Genomic DNA, 11,137 nt, shown 5'->3' with positions numbered 1-11,137 from the left:
CTGATACAGATAAAATGAATAAAGTGCAATTTTGAATCAATGTTTCAGGAATCCAGCGCGATTTGAATGCGCATAGGCCCCTACAGTTCTTTTTTTTCCAGCAGTCAAGTCTAACATCACCAGTCGCAGTGAGTACGAGACAAAAGAGACAGAAAGAGACAATTGAAGAAATCTAAAGCTGCTAACGTGGAGAGAGCAAAAAAAGGAATTCACCGTCCAAAAAAATTAGCTCATAGCAAGAATATATATGTATAACATTTCAGAAAGTGCCAACTGAAATTCGACCACCAAAGTATACATAGATGCGGGTACGTTTAACTTAAAAAAGCCACAAAGGCTACGTTTTGGTACGAGGAGTGCATAAACATATACTTTTTGGTTAGTGCACGCATGGATTCGGCCTTCAAGAAAGAAATAAAAATAAATAGAAATAAGTGATATCAATTTGATTTTGTGTGCGACACGCGTCAGACATTTGACGACTTACCCGCATATTTAACCAAGTAAGTTGTCTTTTGCTTTGTTTGACTGTTGTTGCTGTTTACTTTATTTAGAAGTTAAGAAAGGCTGTGTATTAAATTTACGTTGTCTCGAAGCTGCCAAAGGGATGCCTGCTCATAGGTGTGAATCCACAAAATAGATCTGATGGCAGACTTTTATATAATGAAAGATTCACAATACACGGTTCACTGATTGTCATGTGCAAATCGTCTCCATTTTTTTTTAAAGTACACACAGTTTTGTTTGTCACTTCTCATTATGAGCTTTTTCTAAACCTTTTTTAGTTCGTGATAATTTTGGCACGTGCATGTCTGATTTGGCGCGGTAATGGAACTGATGTAAACAAAGTTAGTGTACACTGTACAGTAGGCTACTCTCCTTCAGTTCCCTAACTATATAACTCCAACTGCACGGCCACGTCACTCTGGCTGAGTGCCGTCGGTATTACATGGGCGTCCCTCGGCTACTACCCTGTGACTTCTCTGCGCTAAGGTATTTTGGACGCTGCACAAATCTGCGGCGCTCATTTGAATAATATTGCCCATTCACAGCAATTTTATTACTTGCGAATCTATTTACAGATGAAACGATTTTCTTGTCAAATTGTAAGCCCACAATTTGAAAGCACTGACGATAAAGGGTTGCTCATTTTGGCTCAACATTGAATCCCCAAAGAATAGAACATTCACAACGGCAAAATACCCAAATTTCTAGCAACGATGAGAATGTCTGCAGCTCTTAAATGTTACGGTACAAGAATTTGATTAATAAGTGGGACATCGATGAGGTTTCTTGTCTTGGTTTTAAAACCAGAGACAAATTTCTAAAATGGATAAGCTGCAACATTACCCCCGGAAAATGAAGGCACGATATTCTCTAGAAGACTGCCCTTTTTTGTCCTGATTTAGCTTGTTCAATCAATTATGATGCATTTCCAGCTGGTTTGTAAGCCAACGTATACTTTGGTGCTAGTCTGGTAGACACTGAATTCTCTTACTTTGGTGCATTTTATGCATGCCAGTATATTTTCAGAGCCTCATGTGTTAGAAGGCAAATGTGTGGGGTTTATTAAAGACAATAAAATAAGCATATTTTGTCAAAACAGAAAAACTATTGTGCTCAATAGTTCAGCGTTCAGTAAATGGTTTGACCAGATTTGTTTATCTTGTTTTGTTCAAACTTTTATCAAGGTTTCTTCTTAGTACGTCTTGGGCATTTATTTTGCTCAAGGATGTGGAGATCCGAAGCAACTTCGCGGGTCCACTTCAAGCCGCCATCATCATACTAAAACGTAATCTTTCCAGCTATTTCGGCTATTTCTTGAGGCAGGTCTGGGAGAAAATAAGGTAGGTACCAGGAATTATTCCAAGTAATTCAACGCTTCAAGTCTCAGGTGTTTTTCTGGGTTCAGTCGTAAAGATTTACGGCCGGAGGGAGTGAGAGATGGTGGGTGATAAAAAATACACATCCCTGCATGATGTGATTTTTTTCTGCTGTTGTTTTTATTGCTGCCCGTACATTTCTGTTCAGCATTATTACAGACAAATTTTATTTCTTTCTTATATTTTAGATAAAATGAATTGAAATTTTTGACTTTTCTGTCAATTCTTCTATCAAAATTATCCTCGGGTTCAAAATTGAGATTTTGGGGAGAAATGAAGGCCAGAACTTAGTTCACGCGTATACATAGAAATATTTTGAAAAGAGAAGTTTGTTTTACTATATCAAGTTTTGAGCGGTGTGACTGCTCGTCCGATTCTGTGCATGTAGGCCTATAGCGTTTATGCATGGAGGAAGGACACAGAAGGAGTTGTAACTCAGGCACTTCAAAACGTCCAATGATGGTCGCCGCCGAGTCTGACGAATAATAGAAAACATTCCAAAAATGCCTTATTGCTGCCTGCATCTTAGCCAGACAAGCGGGGCCAGTAATATCCTCGCAATACTTTTAATTTTTTGCTTGCTATTAAATACAAACTATCGATATGACCAGGAAATAGAGAGAGAAAACTTCCTGATATTAGACCTACTTTTGCCATCATAAATAAACTTTTTATATTTTGACACACTGTTTCATTATCCATGCAAAGTTTGTAATTCTAGTCTCCTCCGTTCAATACATCAGTGTTCAAAGACTAGGTAAGAATTTGGCTAAGACTGGCCATCAAAATCTTCACTACTTCTGGAAAGCCTAGTTCATTAGGAACAAAATGCGCCATTTCATTACAGGGAGTGATCATGAAATCTCATAAAATACGCCTTTGTACGAATGCCATAATAAATATGATTCAAACAAAACACAAAATCTTACAAACAGCTTGGCTATTTTTTTCCAAAAAGAAGTCCAGAAGAATGAGTTCGATAAGGGCAACAACTGCACATGAACACTTCGGGTACACAGCCTAGTAAAAGCAACCACGCAAGCACTAAATTTGATGTTGTTGTCGGATCATATCAAGCACCAACGATTGCATGAATATCCAACTTCCTATGCTGCAGTACACAACGTTTTAGGGATGCAGATTACCAACGAAAAATTGCGGCGACGATCATATAGTACAAAGAGGGCTTATGGTTGCATAACAGGTGGTGAGTAGCAGGCGTGCGCTGCGCTCTGGCTATGGACATACCGGGTATGCCAGAAAGCGGTATTTGGCCAGATGTTATAGACCGGGCAGTTCAAACTCCTTCTGTGTCCTTCCTCCATGGTTTATGTTTCGGGTCACTTTCATACGAATGCCAGTTACACGGCGTAAGTTCGAAAGATTTGTGTCCCTAGATAGCATCCTTTCTGACAATATTCTTCCTCTTTCTCTTAAAAGGTAAAAACAACATTTCATAGACTTGATTTAAAGGGAATATTCACACCCGCTTTTGCACAGAACTGAACCCGGTAAGTAGGCCTATGGATCACTTTCGACGGCTCCGGGTACAACACACTCTTCCATTATCCACCTCCATTCGCCAACCGGCTGATTCTGCCTATATCAGCATCCCATTGCTGTCAATTCTCCACTCTACCCCCTTCACTTTGCTACGCTACCAATTTCTATGGGTCTGGTTTGTCACATCAGTAATTCCAGCACTCGACGCAGAGCTTAAGGGCTGCATGAGTTGGTGCGTCCTCCGGTAGTCGTCGGACATGGACGAAAGGGGAGTGGCGTCTCCGTGAGATGGTTACATGGCTCCATGTTTGTGGAGTTGTGGACAAAGTCGAGCCACCGGGTGCAAGGGATGTGCCGCTGGCACCTCATATTGAAGGCTTGTAGCCTATACGAGTCCTCAACTAAGAGCGTCCACGTCTCAGACTCATACAGTACATGTATATAGGACAGCAAGGATGCGGGTCGTGTATAGACCACTCTCATTTTGCCTACAACTTGTATGGGCGGGCAAAGTTTGCCGAAATAAAATTATCACCTTTATAATTTGGTTTTCGATTTTACCTCAAATTTATGCAAATTGGACATCTGTCCCATGAATTTTAATTGGAGTTGTATTTTAATTTAGCGTGTGTATTGTTATGTGTTGTTCTGATAGCTGCGAGGGATTTGTAACACTTAGTGAATTATCGTTTTACTTTTATACCGACGGCCAGCCATAGTATTAGCAGCTACTTGTAGGAAAGACACAACTGCGACGTTAAAAGAACAGACCCTGGTTAAGAGCCTGAGGGGTTTGTTCCGCCACCCACCCCCTCAGTTGGCCAAAGATTGATGAGGCGAGACCTATGCGTCTCAGGATGTCGGGGGAGGAATAGCCGGAAGGTCGATGTCACAACCGATGTACCCGAACCCTGTGATTTGACAGGCTAGCCCTTAAGTGAGGACAGTGACGGACCGAGACCGGAGCAGTTCAGGATTTTCATTTTGGCCCCAGGACATGTGCTTACACATCGCTCCAGGTTCTTGTTCAAACCTCTGGGGACGGATGGGCCACTGGTGGAGTTTTCCTAGAAACAGGGCTGCATCATCGGCGCAGACCAGTTCTGTGAAGGACTTGTCTACGACAGATATTCCAAGGTCAGAGTAGCAGCAATTTCGGATCCAGTCGATGGCACAGCAGAATAGAGCCTGTTCGGAGGATGTAGCTCCGACGGACGCCAGAGGAAGTAGGAAGGGCTTTGAGAAGTCGTCGCTGATACGCACAATGGAGGTGCTACCGTCGTGCAGGGCCTGGATCAGGTGGAGCAGGGATGGTGGAACTGCGCTTGCTTTCAGAGCCTGCCATCAAGCTTTCTAATCTACCGAGCCTCGAAGGCTGCCTTGCGGTGTAGCTCCAACAAAATGTGGAAGGCAAACATTACTTCCATGGTTGACCGGTATTTTGTAAAGAAAGCCTGCGCGGGGTAACTGTCTTGGGTGAGTAGAGGCTCCAGGCAAAAGGCAGAATGTGGCAAAATACCTTTCCAGGGACTGGGAGCAGAGAGATGGGGCTTGTAACCGCTGCAATGGTTTTTGGGACCGTTTCCTTTGTAAAAGGAGATGATGCCATCCCTCCAGTAGGCGGGGACCCTGCCTGAAGACCAAATCTGGAGGAGCAGATCATGGAGAGCTGCGCTGGTTTTGGCCCCTGCGCACTTTAGCAGTTCTGGAGGTATGTCGTCAGGGCCTGCAGGGCGCCTATTCTTGAGTTTGCTAATGGTACAGCATGCCTCAGTCAGAGTAGGAGAGACTGAGGAGATTTCTGTAGCGGGGGTTGTAGCATTTGCCTGTGCATCGAGGTGGCAGGGCATGGCAGGAGGATGCTTGAGAGAAAGCTTGTAGTGTTCTCGCCAGCGGGTATAGAGCCTCCTCGATTGACTTGCATGTGGTGACGTCAGCTGTGAGGGGTCACACATAATATGCTTGATGGCCTGGAAAGATGGGTCCAGGTTGTTTCGGCGCAGCCCTTCTTCTGCCTATAACAAAAATCTCTTCGTCGAATACAGCAATATACTGAAGCGTATAAGGGCCACTTGCAAAAAAACAATTTCGAGTTACTTTCTCACCGCGGCGAGGTAGTAACTAGAAAAAAAGTGCAAGTGACCCTTATACACTTCCGTAGTAATATGGTTTTCAAATGTCAAGATATTTTACTTTGTACTTTAATATGATGATTTCCTTTAAACAGAAAAATGAAATAGGGCCTATGGTCATGGAGAAAGAAATACAGAAACTCCCTGTTGACCTGAGTGGCGTAAATTTGTTCCCGGGACTGGGGGATGGGGTTATGACTGGAAATTCGAAAAGCTGAGTGGGTGCTGGGCATCACGTGACACTAGGAGGCAGTTATCATGATACAGAGTTACATCTAATATGTAAACTTACCGCCTGACGTATTTGATGCTTTTGTAATCTCTCTCCCCTTTTCAGTACTGTTGATTATCGTTGGGAAATTAAAAAACACTTCAAACCGCCTTTTCCCCTCACCACAAAAAAGTGAGGGTATGATCCAATATGTCAGCCTCCCCCCCCCCAAATGGGGGTATATGTAGCCCCGTCCTCCACCTCACCCCCGAATTTACGTCCCTGGTTGACCTCTTGCAAGGAGAAATCAGAATTTTGCCTTTTCGCGCTTCTCGTCAATAACTATAGCTGTACACAATGACCAGTTGATTTCGTCAAACTGCCCCCTCATTGCAATTTCTGTCCGTTTGACGTTTGCGAGATTAGACACTCCAGCTGGTATAACCAAACTCTGAAATTAACATTTTGATTGAACAAGTTTTCCAGAAGTGTCGATGATCCAGAACTGTCCCACAGTTGTAAATCTACAGCCCATGTTAATGAGGCCATATGGGCTTTCTTTTTGGGGAGGAGGCATGGTCTTTAACTCTAACAGTCCTCAATCCTCCGATTCAGTATGATTTTACACACACGCAGGGGGTTAGGGTTATTTGTAAACGTCTCAAATCAGTGTCCCATTGTATTTTGATCATGAAGTTCACTCTTCTCAAAACTTGTCTATACCTTGACCAGTGGAGGTACGGTGTTCAATTCTGTAACTCAGTCTTATCTTTTAAAAACAATCCACTCGTAAATGCTCCTTTGTGTCTCATTCAAACCCCATTTTAACTAATAAGCCACATTCAAGAGTGTTTTGGTACCCATGGCTTTTATGCCCATACACATTTACAATATACACTCAATCCCACTGGGATACGTACGCCACTAGGACCAACTCAGAACTCGCAAATAATATGTGATGTGAAAAGAGCCTTCTTCTACATGCATGCATTTTAGCAATGGAGTGTGGGGGTCAAGCCTACTGGGGATCATGGACTGCTAGTAGGGATTAGTGCATCCCTTCAGGGAAACTTAGCCCCAAAGCCATCAACTACCCTCCTTTTCCCCTTCCCCTTAAAGTGAACTCAGCGAGTTCCTCACTGGCGTTTCCATATGAGGAGAGTCTTGGAAATGGAGGAGCATTATAATATAAGTAATTTCCCCGACTTTTTAAAGTGGGGGTATTTATCACTGTTGTCGATTGACAGTTACATTTCTAGCACTGTCTGTCAATTCAGGAATGGGTTTGGGCGGTCATAACCAAAGATCGTACAGCGCCGCGGTCACAACCAAGAACTGGATGGAATCATTGGTTTATCGCCTGTTTCAGGGTTTAAGGTACGGGCATCATTTATTGCCAGCAAAATCTACCAACGATAAAATAAGCATAGCAATAAGACCCCTAGTAATGAAGCCACGTTTTGTTTAAGTTCTATTGCTTGCCTTGTGTGATCAGTGGATCGTGGGCCCATTGGAAAGTGGCACGTGCGTACATTGACAATAGACGTCACAGAACATAGGCCTGTTCCTGGCAAAGAGCGCTCGGACGTACCTGGTGGGTAATGTATAGCGCCATCAACTGGCGGTAATGTTGCTGGGCAACGGGGTACGCGTTCCACGAACCGTGCGCGGCGTCGCGTAGCAGGTGTTCTGTGCACCGTAATTGATTGATGTCTCAACCTTGTGCCCTAAACACCCGTGTGGTTATACTGGAACTGATTGCAGCTTCACCAGTTCATCAGCATTCGCTGAAGATGGTTAGCCGGTTACTGCATGATCTGACACCTTGCGAATCAAAATACACCATTTATGCATATATAGTATAACTTGAAGGACACAAAATTTGGCCATGATCAACTGAAAATTATTCCTGTGCAGTGTCTAGAGAAGGACTTCGGGGTGGAAAACAAGGTAGTCCTTGGGAAAGAGTTCCATATACCCTTGCTCTACGCATATGCAGACGCCACTTTACATCCTGTGCACAAACCCTATGAGACTGTTCTCAAATTGTGTTTTCTCAGTAAACAACTTTGTATTTTCCCTCCTAAATTGAACTTTTGTGGACATGTTTTTGATTTCTGACGGCTATGAAGTCACTGTAGGGAATAATTACTGGCATCCGTATATGAAACTCTTCCCTAGGCCTGGTTAAAAATATTGAAACCTGGAAATTTTCGTTTAGTCGGGTTTATAATTTAATAGCCTTAATTGTTATGGTTACATACATGTATTGTGTTTTATCAAATCGAACTTGAAAATTTAATACACATATTCGTGTGCGTGCAGTATTTGTTCATCAGACACGCGGTGTTTCTGGAAACCCTCCTAATTAGCTTAAAGTAAAAATTCTAATGAAACTGGGAAATGAAAGAATCTGCACAATTCTGAATCAAGGCTGACTTAGTTCATGACAACTGTCACTGCATGACACTCATGAACTGTTGAGAATTCATGTTTAAATGCTTCAAACTTTGATTTGTTGGTTCCGCAGTTTGTATGTGGGAGAAGCCGTCGAGGTTGTGTACGTCTATTCTTTCCTCAGACTGTCTGTCTACCAGCTGTTGGAATGTTGTTGTTTACAGTCTTGTGGTTGCCATTCTCTCTGTTTGAAATCTGATAAGACGTCATCAGAAAAAGCATACCATTACTAAAATCAATTAAACTTGCCGTTTTCAACTGTATGGCTGGCTTGCACCTTAGCTGTAATATGATACAGCAGGCACCGAAGCATGGTTAGAAACATTGTATACTGTGCTGTTTTGCTCAGTTGTGATGGTAACAGGTTCAGCTGTACTTTACCCAGTGTTGTTTTGTTGCATACATGATATGTCTTTGTGTTCCATAGTGCTGCGATGTCCATGGTCACCGGTGAAACATAGGTTTTGGAAACTCTTTAGCAAATTGTCAAACCAGATAGCAGCAGCTATACATGCAGCACATATGATAATGCAGTGTTGAAGTCAAATCTTCACATGTCCTGACAAGTAATCGAGCGCAATTCATCCAGTCACTGTTTGAGTCGCAACCTGTTCTGATGAACTAAAAACCGATGGTACTCCTTCATTCATCATTGTTTGTCCTCCGTTTCTTGCTAACAAACTTACAGTTTGCTTTGCAGCCAGGTTGTAATGATGTGGCTTTTAAAAGACGTAATAGACTCGAAAGATCTCATGTGGGAAAAGTTGCATGGAACAAGACATGCGGCTGAGAAAATCTTCAGTAGCTTTTTCAGCAGCTTGAATTTGGTAATCCAAGGCTTAACTCTCTGTCACGTTTTTTATCCTTTCCTTCAGTGATCAGCATCAAAGCACCAGGGAGATAATCCTGGCAAGATGGCAACTCTCCAAAAAGCGTCTAAACGACCCTGGGGCACCATCACCAAGCCCGACCACATGGGACTGGGCCACCAGAGACTGACCGCCTACGAGGTGGAGCAGAGTGTCAACCGGCTGTACTACGTGCCTAAGGCCAGAGATGCCAAGTACAACCGGCAAAACCCCAAGATGACCAGTACCGACATCAGGAAGATGGTCGAGAGGCTGACCAGCAAGCCAACCGAGAAGGTGCCCGACTCCAAGCGTGTGCCCGAAGGGAAGCTGAGGGAGATTGGAATTCTGAATTCATTTGCATGGAAAGGATACAACTGATCACATTTTCAGTTAAATTAAGCAAGGATTCACTGGAAACCTTGTTTGTACAGCTGATGATGTAGGACTTCATGCATCATACCAGGAAAAGTGGATGTGTTGCAGTGGGCAAAGTTTTTTACACTATCTGTTGTTCATAATCCACTTTCTTTTGATTGCCATCCACACTTAAAGCCATACCCAAGTGCCAGACTACAGAATTTTTTCTCTTAATAATCAGCAAATTCAAAGAAATGATTGCATGCCTGTGTTACTCTAAATAGTAGTTGCAAGATACTTGAATTAATCATCTTGTGTATGCCATGGCTGAATGACTGTTTCTGTGGAGATTTCCAACAGGTTATGCCTCACTGGAAGATATCTCAGCAACCATAACTGTACTGGTTCAGCTAAACTGGTCCATTTTAGCAGCAATCTTCAGTGGGATATACAGCTGAGATTCTGCATGTTATTGCTGTAAATTTGACACAATCCTTCAAGGATACTATTGCACACAAGTGATTTGCATTGCCCATAATAAAGAGGGCACAGCTTTCCAAGGGAGGGGATGTGAAGCATTGAAGACTGAAAACCACGGTAGAGGGGCTCAATTTCAGGGCATTTTTTTAAAATTTAGCTCCTTTCTTTTGCATCTCTTTCCCCATTTCTTTTATTGTTTTTCTTATTTTTTATTTTTTCCCGTATCCAAAGTCATGCATATAACAGGTTTTTATATATAACAGGTTTTATAACAGGAAAAATGTCATAATTAAACATTTTTCAAATCACCCTTGAGGCAGAAAGCATGGTGACGATAATACCGGAAATATTTAAACAATTCATTGCATGTGGTCTTTGGAAATGGGAAATACGTACTATTAGCCAGAATTATGAAAACTATTCTGGCAAATTGATTTCACTGATGAATGCGATCTAATTCTGTTTTTACATGTGTGTGGGTCTCCTCCGTGCATTAGCTTTTCACTTTCAGTTTGTTTTGTACATTTTCAGGAGTGTTCCGCTCTTTTATGCCAAAATAACCAATGTGTATATTTTTGAAAGTCTACTTGAAGAGTGTGTTCATTTGCTGAAGGCTTATTTATTTTCCAAAACGCAGATAGTATTGTTACATTGATTTACAGTCTGTTTTTGATCAGTAGGTCATGTTTTTGTGTGCTCTAATTTTGAACTGAACAGTGGTGCTTTAAAGACACATGTGGAGTGTATTGTAATATTAATATTGCAGAATTTTAAGAAATCCGATAGAGGCCTGACATAGCACAGAAGTGGGAAACAGAAATTTACAGCCATAGTTGTGTTTGCCAGCACTCTGGGTCTGTTCAGATGGAGGGCTGGTTTTCAGCTAGCTCCAATTCAGTTAACTGTGGAGCTAAAAGTGTCAGTGCGGTCCAACATGTGTTCCTATTCATACTGTGATGGTAATGCTGGTGCTTGAGCGCAGTGGAGCTAAGAATCCATGGAAGGCTTGCCTGTCACCCTGTCTCTGTGCTTTACGTGAGCTACAAACATACATGTATGGATGAAACATTTTGTTTCTAGGGAATGGATTGACATTACTTCTTGCAGATCCTTTCATTTCCTCCTTGGAGTTGGACCAGTCAGAGGATCATCGGTACTGTTTGTCTGTTTCTGCAAGGACGGACTTTCCATTGCAAGCAGACCGTTTTGAATGTTAAGTAAAATGATAATAATAAAATGATTAGAAACCATCCCAAAGTGCGA

At 42.3% G+C, this 11,137-nt stretch overlaps 1 protein-coding gene across 3 annotated transcripts; it reads left to right on the top strand.

Moving 5' to 3' along the window:
• Positions 1-1,702: 1,702 nt before the first annotated feature.
• LOC110981299 (uncharacterized) lies at positions 1,703-11,131 on the top strand. Of its 3 annotated transcripts, none has more exons than XM_022238814.2 (2): positions 1,703-1,847; positions 9,062-11,131. In XM_022238814.2, the coding sequence occupies exon 2, from the start codon at positions 9,101-9,103 to the stop codon at positions 9,413-9,415; it is 315 nt and encodes a 104-aa protein (XP_022094506.1). In that variant the 5' UTR covers positions 1,703-1,847; positions 9,062-9,100; the 3' UTR covers positions 9,416-11,131. The 3 variants fall into 3 exon arrangements, with proteins under 3 accessions (XP_022094506.1, XP_022094489.1, XP_022094472.1); XM_022238797.2 differs by lacking the exon at positions 1,703-1,847 and adding an exon at positions 7,427-7,525; XM_022238780.2 differs by lacking the exon at positions 1,703-1,847 and adding an exon at positions 7,429-7,679.
• The last annotated feature ends 6 nt before the right edge of the window (positions 11,132-11,137 follow it).

Source organism: Acanthaster planci, linkage group LG05, assembly GCF_054643075.1.
Source record: "Acanthaster planci isolate LZ-2023a linkage group LG05, COTS_SCS, whole genome shotgun sequence".
Lineage (NCBI taxonomy): Eukaryota > Metazoa > Echinodermata > Asteroidea > Valvatida > Acanthasteridae > Acanthaster > Acanthaster planci.
Note: the sequence above shows the minus strand (reverse complement) of the source record. Positions and strands in the feature narration are given on the sequence as shown.